This window comes from Pholcus phalangioides, unplaced genomic scaffold, assembly GCF_987345545.1.
Source record: "Pholcus phalangioides strain wild (caught in Gottingen) unplaced genomic scaffold, Ppha-v1.0 ptg000001l_1, whole genome shotgun sequence".
In the NCBI taxonomy this organism is placed as follows: Eukaryota; Metazoa; Arthropoda; class Arachnida; order Araneae; family Pholcidae; genus Pholcus; species Pholcus phalangioides.
Genome location: NW_028301594.1, coordinates 14940119 through 14957997, shown reverse-complemented (window position 1 = coordinate 14957997; position 17879 = coordinate 14940119). Strand labels below are relative to the sequence as shown.

Here is a 17879-nt window from a genome sequence, read left to right as displayed (position 1 = left end):
TCCTGCATGTATCGATTCGTTGGAAATTCTGCTGAGGAATCTGTACGAGAGGTGCATGTTCTTAAAATGACTTCCTCGAGAAAGTGTCTTCGCGAAAAATGTGATTTAAAACATAAAATTGAGCAATACAATTTTGCAAAAAATTGCACGTGAAGACGAATATAGCCTGCATCATCTTTTCTCAGAAAATTTGAAAGAAAGGAATTATTCTTCACAAAAAAATTAAAGGAATTAAATTAAAATTTGAAAAAATAAAGGTTTCCCGACATTTATGTTTCTAATGCATTTTTTGATTATGAAAAATGCAAAAAAATTTGAAAATTCCAAACAAATTAATTAATTCCAAAAATGAGTCTGAAAGGGATATGCGTGGCTCTTCTCGTATTTATGTTGTCAAAATTGTTCTTAACTTGTGTTGTACTGGTGCTGCCATCTGCTTTCCATGTGTTAAAGTAAAGATGATAAATGCTGGAATGTCCATGTTATTAAAGTGTCATGTTAAAGGTCTGTCTGCTGCGTGTGAAGAGACTTCTTTAAATAGGATACTGTGTGTGGCTAGCATTTTCGCTTCAAAGTTGAAAAACCGCCGAAAACAAACTTCAGCTTACCAACACTGTCCAGTCAATGAGGTTAGATCCTTGACTCTCACTGTGATTGTCGAGGACGATGCCCACACGAACGTCCAGCGGCAATTGAAAATATCGCACGAGTTTGATACATTTCCTGATAATAGGTGCAATGTGGTACACCCCATAGTTTCCCAATGTTTTTTTGTCCCATCGCCCCCCCCCCCTCCAACGCAATCTAACCCATGGCATCCTATGTTATACCCATAGCTTCTACCACCCCGCTGGAACATTCCATTGCCCCCAAGTGTTCAACTTCGTTTCTCTATATGATGAATCGTAGAGCTATCTCTACCACAATTTGCATTCACTCATGGCTAATGACCTGCAACTACAAACATCAAGGCAATATATTTGACTACCGCATAAAATAATAAAAAATGAGTAATTCTGAGCCTTTTAATCTTTGGTCCAAAGTATGGGCGTTAATGCCACCCACGTTCTATTCAGGGATGTGATCCGGAATAATTTATAACCGGCGAATGCTAGCCAAGTAGAAGGATCTCTACGTTCTAGTTCTACGAGCTGCCATTCAAACCTGTTATAACAAAGGGAACTCTTGAAAACCAGTTGTCACCAACTCCAGCATTCGCTCAGGCGATGAACTCGCTCGGACACAACACAAAACATTCCCGGAGAAAATCCTTCCGGAGCCTCCTTCTAAACTTAATTAACACGGAAGAGATTTTCTCGGACAATTTACTTCACATAAAAGATCTGGAAAATAACCTCCCGGTGGTAGCATCAGAGTTCAAAACCGTTAGAAAAGGAGTAGGAGGAGGTATCAGTCCATAGCGGGGCAGAGAAAGAGGCTCTTGACAACACAGAGAAACGGGCGTTGACAAGGACATACATCAAGCAAGGCCCTTCCTTTCCACATAGTCAACATTCGCTCCATGCCTTTCCTCGGTCCGATGGGCAATTTGCTTCGTAGCTTCGTCACTGCGACACTTGGCCTCCTAATGCTCCATCCTAACACACACGTATGTATGTCGGACATGTCCCTTCCTACGCCTGTTTCATACTCTCGTACACCCGGACATATATATATATATATATACCAAGGACGTGATATCTACTTGACAAAATTCAGTTCCTCAAAAGACTTAGGGGTCAAATTCCCCTGGTCTATATATATATATATAAAACGTGGGGGAAAGCAAATACTCACACATATATATAGGTCCTGCCTTTCCTGAAGCAATCGGCCCGGAAGTTTCCTCTGGAGACGTATATGAAGTCCCGGATATGCTCCGACGCAATTCAAGATGACGGATTAGGTTGGAGACGTTTTATTCCAGTCTTTTTAACGCTCTTTTTTTTTCCGAACCATTAGTTTGTTTATGCTTTGTATTAGAACATGGAATAAATGGGCGTACAGTACGCGATATTGATTCGTCAGTGATTTTTTAAACGGCGTGCCGCTGCATCCGAGAGTACCAAGAAACAGGTTATAAGATATGCGAAGTTTAGGCCTATCATGTTATGTTTATTCAATTATTCATAAAAATAATAATATAATTGATTGGCATTGATGGACACACACAGGTAACACCCCGCTTCACATCTCCAAGACGAGATTTCGAAGATTTGGGTGGATGAATACGGAAGTCCAACAAACCGTTATTAAATTCTGAAGAGGTGCATTTCAGAATGCAGCAGCGAGCTCACAAATTTGCTCACATTAAAGAAATAAGAATCGTGTATATATAAGTCATAATAAATCATTAAGAATCGTTTGCATATAAAGAATGATGAATCGATAAAAATCGTCTATGTATGAATTTATGATGGATAATTAAGAATCGCCAATTAATAAACCAAAATAAATCAGTAAAAATATGTGGATGAAATCACCATCAATCAATAAGAATTGTCGCTAAAAGGGGAAAAATGCAAAGATATTCTTGCAGTGTCAGTTGTGCATGAATTTCAGCTCATTACTGGTCTCACCACACTGAGACGGAGTAGCAGAATACTCACTGTTTATGGTGAATGTTTCCGTGAATTCTCCACCTTCACGTCATTGATCGAATCAATGAGGGACGCTGCATAACATCTCATCTGTCGAAAATTACCATTTCTATTTCAATACTTTTAATGTTGAGTAAAAAAGTCAGCTGAGTTACCCGCTTAGCATCACTGATCAACTGCAAAGCGCCCATATATTTAGGTATGCGGCTAAATTCCCATCGCCACTTATTTTGGCTCTTGATTTCTCCGCGAGAGTCAATGATGGCGAAGCTCGTCTCCTCACGTAGCAACCCCGTCTCATTTGTGGATATACATAGTGAGTATCTGACTAATAATTGTATCAGAGACAACCTAAGCTACGTCCACAGAAACGAATGTGAGAAACACGTGCCCAGAAATGAATTGCTTCGACATCATTAGGGGAGGGTTCTGCAGAATATAAAGCAATTGAAGTAACTACCATCATAATCAAACTAGAGGTTACTCAAGCTACGTCTCCACGAGCGTTTCCAGGCAAGCTACTCAAGCTTCTTGTCTATCTGGCTACCCAAGATACGTCTCCAGACTCGCTACCTGAGCCTCGTGTCCACAAGCGAATCTATAGACTGGCTACTCAAGCTATATAACTTAAAGCGGGAATTCTACTGAAATGTATTTAAATTAGGCAAAGATGCCTCATGATAAAGGATTGTGATCTTCTACTCGTACTTTACGGCTATTCAAGCTATGCTGGAGTGCCTCAAGATCAGTCTGGAAATATTACAAAATGCGTGTGTTTGAGATTTTTAATAGTGCAATAAGCTTTGGCATCAAGTTAGGCAATTTCTATGGACCAGGGATGCACAACTTCCGGCCTGTAGGCCAGATGCTTGTACCAATACAAACAGCGCTATAGGTACACCAGTTTCTGCCCCACCAACGCGAGCCTGTCTCCCATTTGAAAAGTCTCTACGCGGTAAGCAGGCAGTCCTTCGATAAGATACTTATATAATATGAAAATTCTTCTGGCATCTGCCGTGTACACTTCAGACTATGGAAGAGATAGATGGCAGCACCACTAAAACACGAAACGTGAATAAGTCCGATAACAACTACGTTAGGGACACATATACAATCGGAACACATGTTTCGGCATGCAACAATTCGTTAGAATATGTGTCTGTGTGGCTAGGTAGTAGTAGTAGTAACTTCTGGACCGCCAGCTGTAGCTATTTCACCAACTGGCTCACATACTGAAAAGGGTATGCATCTCTGTCACACACCGATAATTACGCGCTAAGGTATTGACTTCACAACTCTGCACATTATACTTCTTGAAAGACATCTGTCTCTTTTGTTATAATCACGGATAAGATGGCGACACAATAATATGCTTTGCATTTCCCCTTTTATACAGTAAAATGACTTCTATGAAATTGACGTTATGTATGTATCCACCAATTTGAACTTTAGAAACGCCGCGCACACACAGAAACAATTCATTTGACGTCACTTCGGGTAAAAGGGCACACCAACCATCCGACCGCTTTCAATTCCCATTAATTCCTAGGAGCCGAGCTATACGAACACATTCTCAAAGTTAACAAACGCGGACAGTTCTAGACTAAAATAATTTGCATAATTTAAATTTGCCGTCACACGCGACGTAAAAGTGAGTCGAATGGCTGAAAGGGAACGAGAGAGTGACATGCAATTATGAAGTCGCAGGGACAAGCTCTATATATCTGGTCGAGAATATTAAAGGCTTAAAGTATAGAGATGCAGTGTTCATACGCGTAGTATGTAAACGGCCGTCTTCTCGCCTTTGAATTCTTCATAAGCCTTTCGTCCCTGCTCGCCACCAATCATGCCCTGCATCATTTAGAAAAGTGGCCATATCGAGAGCGGGCTCCGGCAGGTTATGTAAATTTGTGACTAATTTCTCTCCTCTATTTCTCGTACACAGTCCCGTCCGTCCAAATTTTTCCACACACCCTCCGTTTTCCGGAACGACGAACTCAATCATGAACACAACCGACCACGAGAATGAGCAACCAGTTTTGAATTTAACAACCTCGCCATATTTCTTCCTGAGAAAAGTGACATTAATAACGGACTCTGGTTGGTTCAGAAGAATGCTAATTAATAATAGTTCTAAAAATTTCTGCGAGAGGAACAATTCCATCCCTTATAAACAGGAATGAATTATCTTTGGTTCTTTTTCTACGTAGTTGGGTAATGATAAAAGCGTTGAGCCAATTTATGAATTACTTTATACAGGGTGTCTCACAAGTTTGTAAATAGTTTAAAAGTTCGTAGGAATTGAAGGAATAAGCATATTTTGTACCAGTTTTCTTTAAAAAAAGTTATTCTTACGAAAATTGGATTTTTTTGATATAGAAAAAATGTTTTGTCCAAATTTGTTTTGATAGAGGGTGCTGCGCGAAATCAAGTGATTGGAAATGAGAAGAAAATGCTAAACACAGAGGCCTCTAAAAATGCCGCCAGGTAAATTTACCGCCAGGATAATTCACTGAATGGAAAATTCACCGTCATGAGTTCGACATGAGTAAATGAATGGTCGAGTGAGTGAATGAATGAGCGAAACCGACCTGTATCTATAAAGCTAGCTTGCTATCGCTCACTCTTTCACTAGGTCGCTTGTTATATTACTTTAGGCACCCGGTTTAGAGACCGATGCAGTAGGTGTGTAGGCACCTATCTGTAGGACCGGTTGTTGAGCTCCATTATTAAATATAATAACAATCAGAAGGTTTTATATAATACATGTTTAATTTGGTACGGACACATAAAAATGAAAGACATCACATGACAATGGTTGCTTGCCGACTGCGAAGAAAAACATTCGATTTTTTATCGCAACTCGTGTTGCTAGGCAACAAATATTCGCACCAGAAAATTGCGAAGTGCGACGTCATAATTTTTCCGCAATCGGTGAAAGTTCAAGTAGAGGTCGCTACACACTCCCCCCCTAGTGTCAACGAAATGTCGTGGTCGAGTATCTGTCGGGGAAGTGGACATGACGACCGGAACGAGTCACAGTTGCTGGTACTGTACTTGGATGGACGGGTGACGTCGAAGGCACTTGGGTATGCTGGTCACTTAAGAAAGCTGGGATCAACCGATCGATGGAGATTCTCCTGGATGTCCCGTTGAAGTCGATGTCGAAGAATTTATCTCGTCGATCTTTGACCAGAAATGGGCCTTGATACGTTGGTTGCAAGGCAGAGTGTGGTGCATCGTTACGCAGGAAGACATGAGATGCGGATTGTAGACATGTAGGAACATATGTTGGCGTAGATCCGTGAGTTGTTGTAGGTATGGGTTTCATTGAACGCATTAGTTTTTGAAGTTGATGGACGAAATCGGATTGTTTGACGTCTGGTATTGCGGAGAAGTACTCGCCAGGCAGTTGCAATGGTGATCCGTAGAGGATTTCGGCGGAGGAGCATCCTAAATCTTCTTTCACTGCAGATCTTAGGCCTAGTAGTGCTAATGGAAGAGCGTCAACCCAAGCTGCATGGGATTGGATTCGGCATCTTAGGGCAGCTTTCAGAGATCGGTGTTGTCTCTCGATGAGTCCATTCGCCTGAGGATGATATGCGTTCGTCTTGTGATGTTGGAATCCGAGGTATCTGCTTAAGGTTTGGAAAAGATGACTCTCAAACTGTCTTCCTTGGTCTGTGGTAATCTTCTGTGGTATGCCAAATCTGGCAAACCAGGTCGCAATTAGGGCTTTGGCGACTGTTTCGGCAGTTTGGTCCGGCATAGGTGCGGCTTCGATCCATCTGGAATATCTGTCTATTATCGTTAGGAGGTACCGTGAGCCTTGGCATAATGGCAATGGGCCAACTATGTCGAGATTGATGTGTTGAAATCTATTGTTTGGTACTTTGAAATCGGCCAGAGCGGAACGAGTGTGTCGGTGAACTTTAGAACGTTGGCATGCAATGCATGCTCTAGTCCACGCCTGACAATCTTTTTTGATGTTGCGCCAGATGAAGCGTTGAGAAACCAACTTGGTAGTAGCTTTGATACCTGAATGAGAAAGCGTATGGAGTGATTCGAAAGCTTGTCTTCTGTGTGATTCTGGAATATAAGGACGAATGTGTCCCGTAGAAATGTCACAAAACAAGTGCTTCGTTATATTACTGTCCGGCAAACGCAGTTTGACGATTTTCAATGATGAGCTTTGTTGGAGTTCACGTAATTCATCGTCACATTGAGAGTCGGCAATCGCATCGTAGTCGATTGGTGATGGAGAAGCAATAGTTGCGATGCGTGACAAAGTGTCAGCAACTACATTGTTTGGTTCGGAAATATACCTGATATCAGTAGTAAATTCTGCGATATAATTTAATTGCCGTAGTTGTCGAGGCGAAGCTTTGTTCGGGTCTTGTTTGAAGGCATACATCAATGGACGATGGTCACTATAAATGGTAAAATGACGTCCTTCTAGCTGGCATTTGAAATGTTTAACTGCGCTATAAATAGCTAGAAGTTCTCTGTCATACGCACTGTATTTTACTTGAGACTGGGAGAGTGTGCGAGAGAAAAAACTGAGGGGTTGGATCACACCGTCATGCTCTTGCTGTAACACTGCACCGATGGCATTGTCCGATGCATCTGCTACGAGAGAAATGTGCGCGTTTGGCTTTGGATGAACGAGCAAAGTGGCGTTGCATAGCGCTTCCTTGACATCGGCGAAGGCTTGTGAAGCTTGTTGAGTCCAATTGAGTGGTTTCCGGCTGTTTTTCGCATGACCTGCTAACATAGCGGTGAGTGGTCGCTGCAGGTCCGCACACTTAGGTATGAACCGGTGGTAAAAATTCAACATGCCCAGAAATCGGCGCAAGGAAGTGGCGGAAGTGGGTTGCATAAAGTTCTTGATGACATCTACTTTGGCGGATAACGGTTTGAGTCCATTCTTGCTAATTTCATATCCCAAGAATTTGATGGTCGGGACGCCAAATATGCATTTTGGCACATTTATGCACAGTCCGTATTCGTCAAGTCGACTGAATACTTCACGTAAGTGTTGGAGATGAGTTTGCTCGTCTGGAGAAGCTACCAGGATATCGTCTAAATAACAGAATACGAATTCCAATCCTTGTAGGATCGTATTCATGAATCTCTGGAAGGTCTGCGCTGCATTGCGTAATCCAAAGGTCATATACGGAAATTCGAAGAGTCCAAACGGTGTAGTAATTGCTGTTTTTGGAATATCCGGCTCGTGCACTGGAATTTGTTGATACGCTCTAATCAGGTCGATTGAGGAATATATTGTCGTTCCGTGGAGAATGTGCGAGCAATCTGTGAGGAAAGGAATCGGGTAACGATCAGGAACTGTGATTTTGTTTAGTCTCCACACGGTCTCCAGTCGCCAGATTTCTTTGGCACTAGATGGAGTGGACTAGACCAACTGCTCTTCGAAGGCTGACAAAGTCCTTGTTGCATCATGAACTCGAACTCTTTTCGCGCAACTTTCAACTTTTCCGTGGAAAGCCGTCGAGGTCGGGCAAAAACTGGTGGACCTGTAGTCTCAATGAAGTGCTTGATATTGTGCTCTTTAATTTTCTTATTTTGAATGTGTGGACGGAGAATATCAGGAAACTCTTTGACTATATCCCGATATGGCGATGATAATAGATCGATACCGTTCAAGCAAAAAGATGGAGCTGCGATATTTCTTGCAATGGAACAAGTGGCAGATAGCAAGGTCGTTCCATCGATGAGGCGATGATGTTTGCTATCGACTAACAGGTTGAAATGCGATAGAAAATCTACACCAATAATTGGTCGGGTTACGTCGGCTATGATGAATGGCCAAGCAAATGTCCTTCGGAGGTTCAAATTCAATGTTAGAAGTTTGGTACCGTAAGTTGAGATAGAGGAACCATTGGCGGCTGTAAGAATCAACTTCTCGGGTTTCTTGTGGGTATTGACGACAGTTCGCGGGACGACTGACACATCAGCGCCCGTGTCGATCAAAAAAGTCCAGTTGGTGGAAGGATCGGCCAGTATGACTCTGTCGACGAATTGGCAGCCGTGGCCTTGGCCGGTGGACGACTGCCTTATTAGTTTCCCGGTTAGGTTTTGAAGGAGCAGGGCTGTTGACATTTCTTAGCCTGAGCTCCGAAACTGGTGTGATAGAAGTAGAAGCCATTTTTAGCTTGTTTGTATTGGGCTCGGCTGTGGGATCGCGAGCGAGAATACCGTTCTCGATGACGGAATCGAGGTCTAGGCTGTCGCTGTGAAGTGTGAATAGCGGCCTTCAGCTCACTCAACTCTTTGGTCAGAGCTGCGACTTGTTGCTCCAGTGATTGGCTGATTGCGTTCTCAGGTCGACCGGATGCTGAACAGATATTTGGAATGGCCAACTCAGCGATTTTATCTGCCATCGAAGCGAGTTGTGGAAGCCCTTCGCTCGAAGCAGCTAGTATAGCTTGGATGTTAGCGGGGAGTCGCGCTAACCACAACGATTTCAGCAAGTCATCACTAAAGTTATGTCCGGCAAGCTCACGCATTCGGGCAAGCAGATGCGATGGATTTTGATCTCCTAGTTCTAAACCTTGCAGTAGCGTACGGATTTTCGATGATTCGCTCTCCGCGTAAACCTGAATCAATCGTGTCTTCAGCGCGTCGTATTTATTCTGCTGGGGAGGTTCTAGAACTAAATCTTGGACTGTCGATAAAATATCGGCATCGATACCAGCGATAGTATGGTTGAACTTCGTAGCATCGGCAGTTATCGCTGCGATCGAGAATTGTGCTTCTAGTTGGATAAACCACAAGTTTGGATTGTTTCTCCAAAATGGAGGCGGCTTTATAGCGACGCGATCGACATTCGGCGGATTGTCCATTTGGAACGGAGGAAACGATTACTCGCTTACCTTGAGAAGCTTGCTGTTCGAAATCACGTCCGGCGTCGCCAGTTTGGGCACCCAGTTTAGGGACCAGAAAATTGCGAAGTGCGACGTCATAATTTTTCCGCAATCGGTGAAAGTTCAAGTAGAGGTCGCTACATTACTAACGAGTGGGGCCGCTCACTTACTTACCAGGCCACTCACTCACAATGTCACTGACCACTCACTCAATATGCCGGTCACTCAGTCGATTTCTGGGTCATTCATCTACTCCTTAGTTTCCTCACTTGCTCACTAAGTCGCTCACTTTATCATTCACTCATTCTATCATCAACTCACTAGGTTTCTCGTTCGGTTATACACTGAATCACCTGGACACTCACTTTGTCACTCGCTCACTCAATACCTAAGTCCGCTCACTCTCACTCACTCACTAACTAGGTCCGCTCACTCGCACTCACTCACTCACTAGGTCCGCTCACTCGCACTCACTCACTCACTAGGTCCGCTCACTCGCACTCACTCACTCACTAGGTCCGCTCACCCTCACTCACTCACTAGGTCCGCTCACTCTCACTCACTCACTCACTCACTCACTCACTCACTCACTAGGTCCGCTCACTCTCACTCACTCACTAGGTCCGCTCACTCTCACTCACTCACTCACTAGGTCCGCTCACTCACTCTCACTCACTCACTCACTCACTAGGTCCGCTCACTATCACTCACTCACTCACTCACTCACTCCGCTCACTCTCACTCACTCACTCACTAGGTCCACTCACTCTCACTCACTTACTAACTAGGTCCGCTCACTCTCACTCACTTACTAACTAGGTCCGCTCACTCTCACTCACTAACTAGGTCCGCTCATTCTGTCACACACGCACTCAATTATGAGGTCATTCAATTACTGACTAGGTCACTCCTTTTGCCACTCGCTTAATCACTAACTAGGTCGTTCACTTTGTTGCTCCCTAACCGAGTCGCTTATTCTATCACCAGCACACTCAATCACCAGGTCACGCACTCTGTCACGCGTTTAAGCACTGCATCCCTCAGCATACCACTGGGTCGCTCATCATGACACTCACTATTATGTCACCCACTCACTAGGTCACTTAATCTAGCTCTAGGTCCTTCGCCCTGCCCCTCGCTCACTAAATAGTTTGCTCACTCAACAACTCCAACACCACTCTGTATCACTCACTGACTAATTACTTTATCATTTACTGTTTCACTCACTGGGTCATTCCCCGCTCAATCGTGGAGTAGGTACTGGCATATAGATAGATAGATACGACCGCTCACAATCCCGGACTGATGCAAAGCACCTTACTTCCATTACCTCAGAAGAGGCAGAGTTAGCAAAGATTTATAGTGGTGGCTCCCCTTGCCCCGTGCTCGCAAGTTTCGAATCACGCGCGTCGTGCTCCCCATGAAGATAGCCATCAACTGGATGTAACGTACAAGACATTTTACTGAAATGGACAACTGAACCGATTGACTAGAGAGAAAAAATTGCACGTGCACCCAGTGGCACATAAGGGCCGGAGACTGCAGCCTGGGATTTCGAAAGAAGTGTGGAAAAGACTTGCGGGCAAGAAAGAAGAAGAAGAAGCTGGCATGTTGAAGTGGGAGAGATTTGAGAATGGATAAATATACAATATATATACAAAATATACATACACAGCGCCTCCACTGTGACGAGAAACGAAGAAACAAGTCCTCCATCCACAGTGCTGGGCAGTTTTGTTTCCCTTTCCTTTTACAGAATATGCAATATACACACACAGAAAACACACAGAGCCTGCACTCCGACGGGAATAATCAAACAGAGCCTCCGTTGACAGTGCTGGACATTCACATTTGAATTACATGCATATACGTTATTACAAAAATTTACAAAAATTTCCCTTTTTTATACTATTGGGAATTACTATATGTACTGGCATATAGAAATTGGTATCATCGGATTTGTTTTCGTAATCGCTAACAGACGATATCAATGTCGCCTTTTGTGTTGGAAACTTCTTGAGATATAACCCAAAGCGATTTCGTTACAAATGCGGGTCGCAAGCCTGGTGCCTAGACGATAAAAGGTATTAAAACCAGGGTAAAATCAATAGATTTGCCTTATCCAGACCTAATTTATAAACACAACATACAAAACCCACCCCCAATTATGAAGCCACCTCTTTATCCGGTCAGCGATCAACTTGTCCGCCGCCACTTTATAGATAATAGATTAAAAAAGATTAAAACAAGTTGTTTTTCAGATGCATTAAGAGCTGATAATTTGTATTTGTATAAGTTTTCAGTGTAATCTTGGTGTTGGGTAAACAAGACAAGTAGCCTACGATGTATATTGATTAGGGAAAGGATGTGGAAGTTCGTGCTTTTTGCGGATACTTCTTTCAATTTTAAGCATGTAGAAATTCAGTTGAAATTCTGCGTAAAATACAATGGAACTTTGATATACATAATGATACCGGGCCAAGAAAAAATCGTTGTAGAGGGATTAGTGTCCTATCGAGTATCGTAGTAGCGAGGTTTTACTGTATATGTACCCGAATTTTTCGGGCATTGTAATAAACTGAGCATTTGATTTTTTGTAGTATTGAAATCCATTATTTTGACACCCCCATCCCCCCAGGAATGTGTTTTTTTTTCCTGCCATGCAACTTCTATTCTACGGTCACCTCCACAGGCGGCCACTTTTTCACGGAACGCCGAGTGGCCGTCTTAGATAAGTCTCGCATGTATTTCCAGAGAGGTTCTTAAGAATTTGTACTGATCAAAGCACAATATATACATATACGATAATTTTACCGAGTTTCCATTAATTAAACATATTACGTTGTGCACCGACCTGAAACTATTTTATGCAATGGAAATGGACAGACTCTTAGAAATTACACTACATATTAAGAAATTCACGAGAGGGAGAGAAAGAGGTTATTTATAAGCGATCGGGCCGATCACATACACACATACGGGTAGCGAATCACCCGCCGATCCCGCGTTCTTTTCTAATCGAGTTCTGATCGTTACGCTTAATTAGGAGAGATTTTTACTCATTAACTGGCTTTCAACCTAATCAACAAAGTCATAATTTTCCACCTCCGTAAACAGCTTGTCAAAACTTAACTAATCGAAATACTAAATCATTCGTGGTGTGTTTCTAATTTCGTTTTCGGTAGTTTACCGAACTGATACATCATTTCTAATGACTCTCTCTTTCTGTCTCAAGCTAAATGAACATCCAGGATTTACTGTTTGGGGGTGGAGGGGGGGGGGAGAGTGAGGTTGTGGAATTCCCCCATCTCTTTACATAACTGTAGACATTGTTTTGAGGCTCCAGAACATGTTGTTGAGCATGTAGTCGATTATCCACGATGTATGGTTTTACTAAAGTGGGTTAATATCATTCGAGAGGGAGACCCAGAAGAATATTCGAACTGGTGAATAGATTGTTAATAGTCTGTTGGAAGTCACTACTTGTCTATGGCTTTCCATTTTTTAGCTGATCTCCTTGAAGTGTCTGCCATTAACGGAGGAAGAACTATATAATTTAAGTACTTCTTCATTGCATTTTTGAGTTGTAAATAACGTATTTTTTGTGAAGAAATATGGATATTGAAAATTACAACAAAGACTCTTTCTCCGTTGTCAACTACAAAAAAGGCAATTTTACGGCTCGAATAAATTCAGAAAATGCCAAGATGTAGGTTTTTCGTCTAAAGAACATAAATTTATCGCGGACGATTTTAACATGGAATAGATACAAATGTGCAACAAAGTTTTTGTGATCATTAATCATAATCACAGTCATGCTCCTAATACAAATAATGCAGAAGTGAACGAAACTTGTATCAAGGAAATAGACTTACTATGGATATTATGCAGAAGTGAACCAGGATAGAAAAGTCATCTAGTCTCCGCTGGGATTCGAACCCAGGTACTGTTGCAAACCGGGCGAAAGTGAGTGGCCATACATACCACTGAAGACACAACACGACTCACTAAACAAGGAGGACTGGGTTGTGTCGCCACTCTGGTTTATATAGCAGAGCACATCTCAGTATACAAGAGGACTAGGCTGCGATTCCCAGCTGAGGACAGATGACTTTTCTTTCCGGGTTCACCTCAGCGTAATACACCCAGAAAAAGTCTATTTCCTTGATTTGTTGGGCTGAAAAAATCCGTCCAACGAAACTTGTATCATTCCTTCACATACAGAGACGACAGACACGCCTTTAAAAAATCTGACGCAATGATAAAAACAACAATAACAACTTTTTGACAATGTTCATGTCATAATGAACTATTTCTTGAATTAGATACAGAAATTAATTCTAGAATTCCGCAAGAACAATGACAAAGATTGAGATCTGACGAAAGCTGATGACGCGAGATATGACGCATGAACAGAATATTTTTGTACCTTGTCTTGTATACTAAAACAAAAGTTGAACTTAAATAGAATCCACAGTCATTCGGGCTCTGCCTGGATCTACGAATATAAATGATAAATTATGCAGCTCGGTCGACACCGAACGTGTAAAGCCGATTAAAATCAGAATAAAATAAACAGTTTGGAAGAGAGGCTCAACATACCACTGTCGATTTTGACATCAAACTGAGCAATATTGTGCATCACACATAGCCGAGGAAAATCGACCGGGTGCCGGCCACGAAATTTTCTCAGCATGGCTCGTACTTTGCTAAACCATGATCCCGGCAAAACTAAGTACGAGCCATGCTGAGGAAATTCCGATCACGGTTTTGGTTTGTTCTTTGCTATGATGCTGCGTGATCGGTTTGGGTGCAGCTTTACAAATCGAATCTAAAGCCAGTCCCACACCCGGATTCTAGTGACATTTTTCAGTTGGAGGTTTAAAGTATCGCTTGCGATATTCAGGCGGCCCTGTCAAAGGCTTCTATCAATTCTTCATAGTTCCTTCATATAAAACGGATTAGTAATGAGCAGCGGCAATATTAATAGCAGAAAGTCTTGCAGTGAAGCTGGCTGGTATTGTCGCGGTGAAGACACACTTTGCCAAAGTTTTGAGTTCAGATTTTTATGATTTCTGGGAATAAACACTTCAAAAACAGAAAGCAAAAGGCTTCTAACAAAGCTTACATGCAAACTTTAACCATTTCTCTATAGAATGTTTTACGAATGTCGGGAATATGTGTGGCCTTCATACAGATATGACATCAAGTAGTATGCGTTTCATGTTGTAGAAGTGCTGCCATCTATATCCCACATCAGAAATGAAAGTTGTGGATGCCTGAATTACCGCGTACATATATGTAAGCATCATGTAAAAGGTCTGCGTGCTCTCTGTGGAAAGGAAAATTTGGAAAAATATTTTCATTATTTGGAGATTTTCATTAACATTAAAAACAATTTTTCATAATTTTCCTTTAGGACCACCGCTTATACATAATTTAAAACCTAATTTACAGCGACAAAACCCAGATTGACTTATTATGTTTTCCGTATGCGCATTACTGTACTTCATCTCCCTGTGATGATTTTAAAAATACGATTTATTGAACTATATATGTCACATAAATTACGATTGAGACCTCAAATAAAATATAAATATTAGGGAAAAACTTGGAATGTGTGAGAGAACTGACGGATGGGAAAACTGCAGCTTTTGCACAAATATCACGAAGGGTTTTGCGTTGTGTGTGTGTGTGGTCTTTTGAGTATCGTCGTCGTCATCGTTGTTTTCCATGGCGGGCGCAGCAGCAACATGATGTGTATTCCGATCATCACTGCACAAACACGGAGCGAGATGCGGGATCCGAAACGATTAGCGTTTGCTTATATCATTCGGAGATTCCATCCTTCCTTGCACAAACATTGCGGAGGTTGAACTCGCGAGGCTTTAAGGAAAGGTTTAATCGGATAATAAATTTCACGGAATGGAATCTCCTCCCGGGAGATAATATATAAACACAGACCGACTTCCATGTTCCTGCATGATGTCCATGCCTCTCCCCCCCCCCCCCGCATCCCTAGGTAACCGTTGACGTTGTATAAATATTACATGAATTCGGAGGATCTCTCATAAGAGATTCCAGAGACGATCTCTCTCTCTCTCTCTTCATATACATCCATGCATGTATACCTATAAAAGGAGAAAATAAGGTGAATGTACTCGATAGTGGACGGATTTGAATAATGATACCCATTTCGTGTAGTCCAGGAGATTTAAGAACTTCAAACAGAAACCAGTAAATCGGAAATTGAAAACATAGGGTTATCTAACGTTAGTGTTTCTTCTGCACATCGACTGCATATGTTTCTCAGCCTGTCTTGACTTCATGTATGTAGATGGCGCCTTGTCCTTCAACTCACCAAACCTCATCTAGCCTTCAGTTTGATAATTTCTCAAGTATTCTTCTCATTAAATTTTGAAAACATCTTTTGTGATCAAGCTCCATAAAATCAAAAAAAGAAACGAAGTTTGCAGCATTGGTTGCTCGAAGGAATTCGTTTTTGTGAGGTTTACGCAAAACTTCGTTTTTACGAACTTGAGCTCAATGTATTGATATAGGGTTTGTCTGTCTTTAGCAATAAAAACAAAGGTTATCAAAATACATTATTCATTGCTCAGTTTCCATCCATTTTACATATGGGCATTGCCTGATTCTAAATCGGGGATATCTGCATAAGACGAGAAGTGAGGTATGTCTGGTCTTTCTTGCTGATTTCATATATAGATATGTTGTTTTATATATTTTAGTTCTTTTTATTATTTCTCTCTAAATATCATGCTTCAAGTATCCCTCCAGGGATCAAGATTCTCAACTCAGATGAATTACAGATTTTCAGGGCTACTAGGCCGTCTTAGATTGAAATCTGCACTCGGGGTTTCTCCAGCACCATCAGGATATCTTCCAGGATATTAACGAATGACATTTTGAGATTTTGGTCTACAATTTCAACACTGTCTCTTTTTGGACAGAACTGCGCCGTTCTGATTGTCCAATGCTCATTAAATATGGGTTTTCTGACAGAGTTGATGATATTTATGACAATCACTGGAGTTGGGGAAACCGTTGAGTGGGAACTCTAAGTTGATACAGCCTAGCAGCCAGAAAAACTTCTATTCATCAGGACCTACCACGAAAATCTGATTAAATACTTATATTTCACTGTGTTTAATCCTTCAATCCATTTCTCTTTCACACACACATTAAATATCCTGCCCGGTAATCCTCCCACCATCATCTTTTAGGACTAAGCACGGGGGCAAACATTTGATTCTGATCTGATCCTTAAATCCGTTGCATCTTGTCATTTTTATTTGAAGTGACTTCTGGAGCGAATTTTAGAAACTAAAACTCTCCCTAAACCGTACATGCGCATTGTAAACATTCCTCTGGGGAATTTCTAACAAATAGGTGTGTACCAGAATGTGTGTTCTGAGTGTATATGCTGCCCTTATGTGCTTGTGGTGCTACATTAAATAATGCGCGCTCCATTCTATTGGCGCCATCTGCCTTCTGTATTGTGAAGTGAAAGTGAGAGATGCCTGAACTCCCCTAGTATATAAGTATCGTGTCTGCTGACATTAACTTCAGAGACTACGTCAAAAATTATTTATGGTTGAAACACATATCTCTTCTCTGTCGGTTTTGCAATTAGTTCAGATTACATAGATGCGTTCTGTATCCCGATTATTCAATTAGACTTCCGCAACTCATAATTTTCAATGAGCCCGTAGGGGCTCAAGAAGTTCCAGACTCTGCCACGAAGCTGGGCGGGAAGAGATCTCGGCAACGGGATAAGTCCAGTGGCAAAGTTTTGGCGTTCATTCATTCATTCAGGGGCTCAAGAAGAAGGGAGGAGAAACTCTTTGAAGGGACCCTACCGAATCCTTCTTCTAGCACACGGGACACAAGACTACCCTGCCCTTTTCTTGTTTTCCCCCTGTACAAAAACCTTACTTAAGTATGGTATATCCTTTTCTTATTTCTTCATTATCGAAATTAGGGTGAGGTAACCACTCTATGATCGAATCTGGTTATATATTTGTCATCTGCGCCCTAAAACCCAGAACCACCACTTAAATGCCTCTTCGATTACAACGACGCAACTTCCTGACGTCGTGATTTTCGTTACAATCGAGTTTTAACTCATAAAGATTTGTTTTTGAAATCTGAAAAGACCATCTTTATTCCGTTTTCCATGAGCTTTCCTCTTTTTTGTTGTATAACGAATGACCACTTCTTGTCGATGTCCATCAAAGCAAGACTCCCTTCAAATAAAAGTATGGACTAGCATTCAGCCTCTAGTCATGATCGATATTCTTCGTGGATATCAATACTGGAACACCAATACTGAGAATCCAAAATCGATGTTACACATGGACCGTTACACAATTGA

The 17879-nt window shown here is 41.8% G+C and overlaps 1 protein-coding gene across 1 annotated transcript; it reads right to left on the bottom strand.

Annotated features, from left to right (window-relative positions):
• Positions 1-7958: 7958 nt before the first annotated feature.
• On the bottom strand, positions 7959-9463 carry LOC149089933 (uncharacterized). Its single transcript, XM_089235002.1, has 2 exons — positions 8817-9463; positions 7959-8673 (listed from the first exon to the last, which is right to left on the bottom strand). Exons 1-2 carry the CDS (start codon positions 9461-9463, stop codon positions 7959-7961), a joined length of 1362 nt encoding a protein of 453 aa, XP_089091128.1.
• Positions 9464-17879: the final 8416 nt, after the last annotated feature.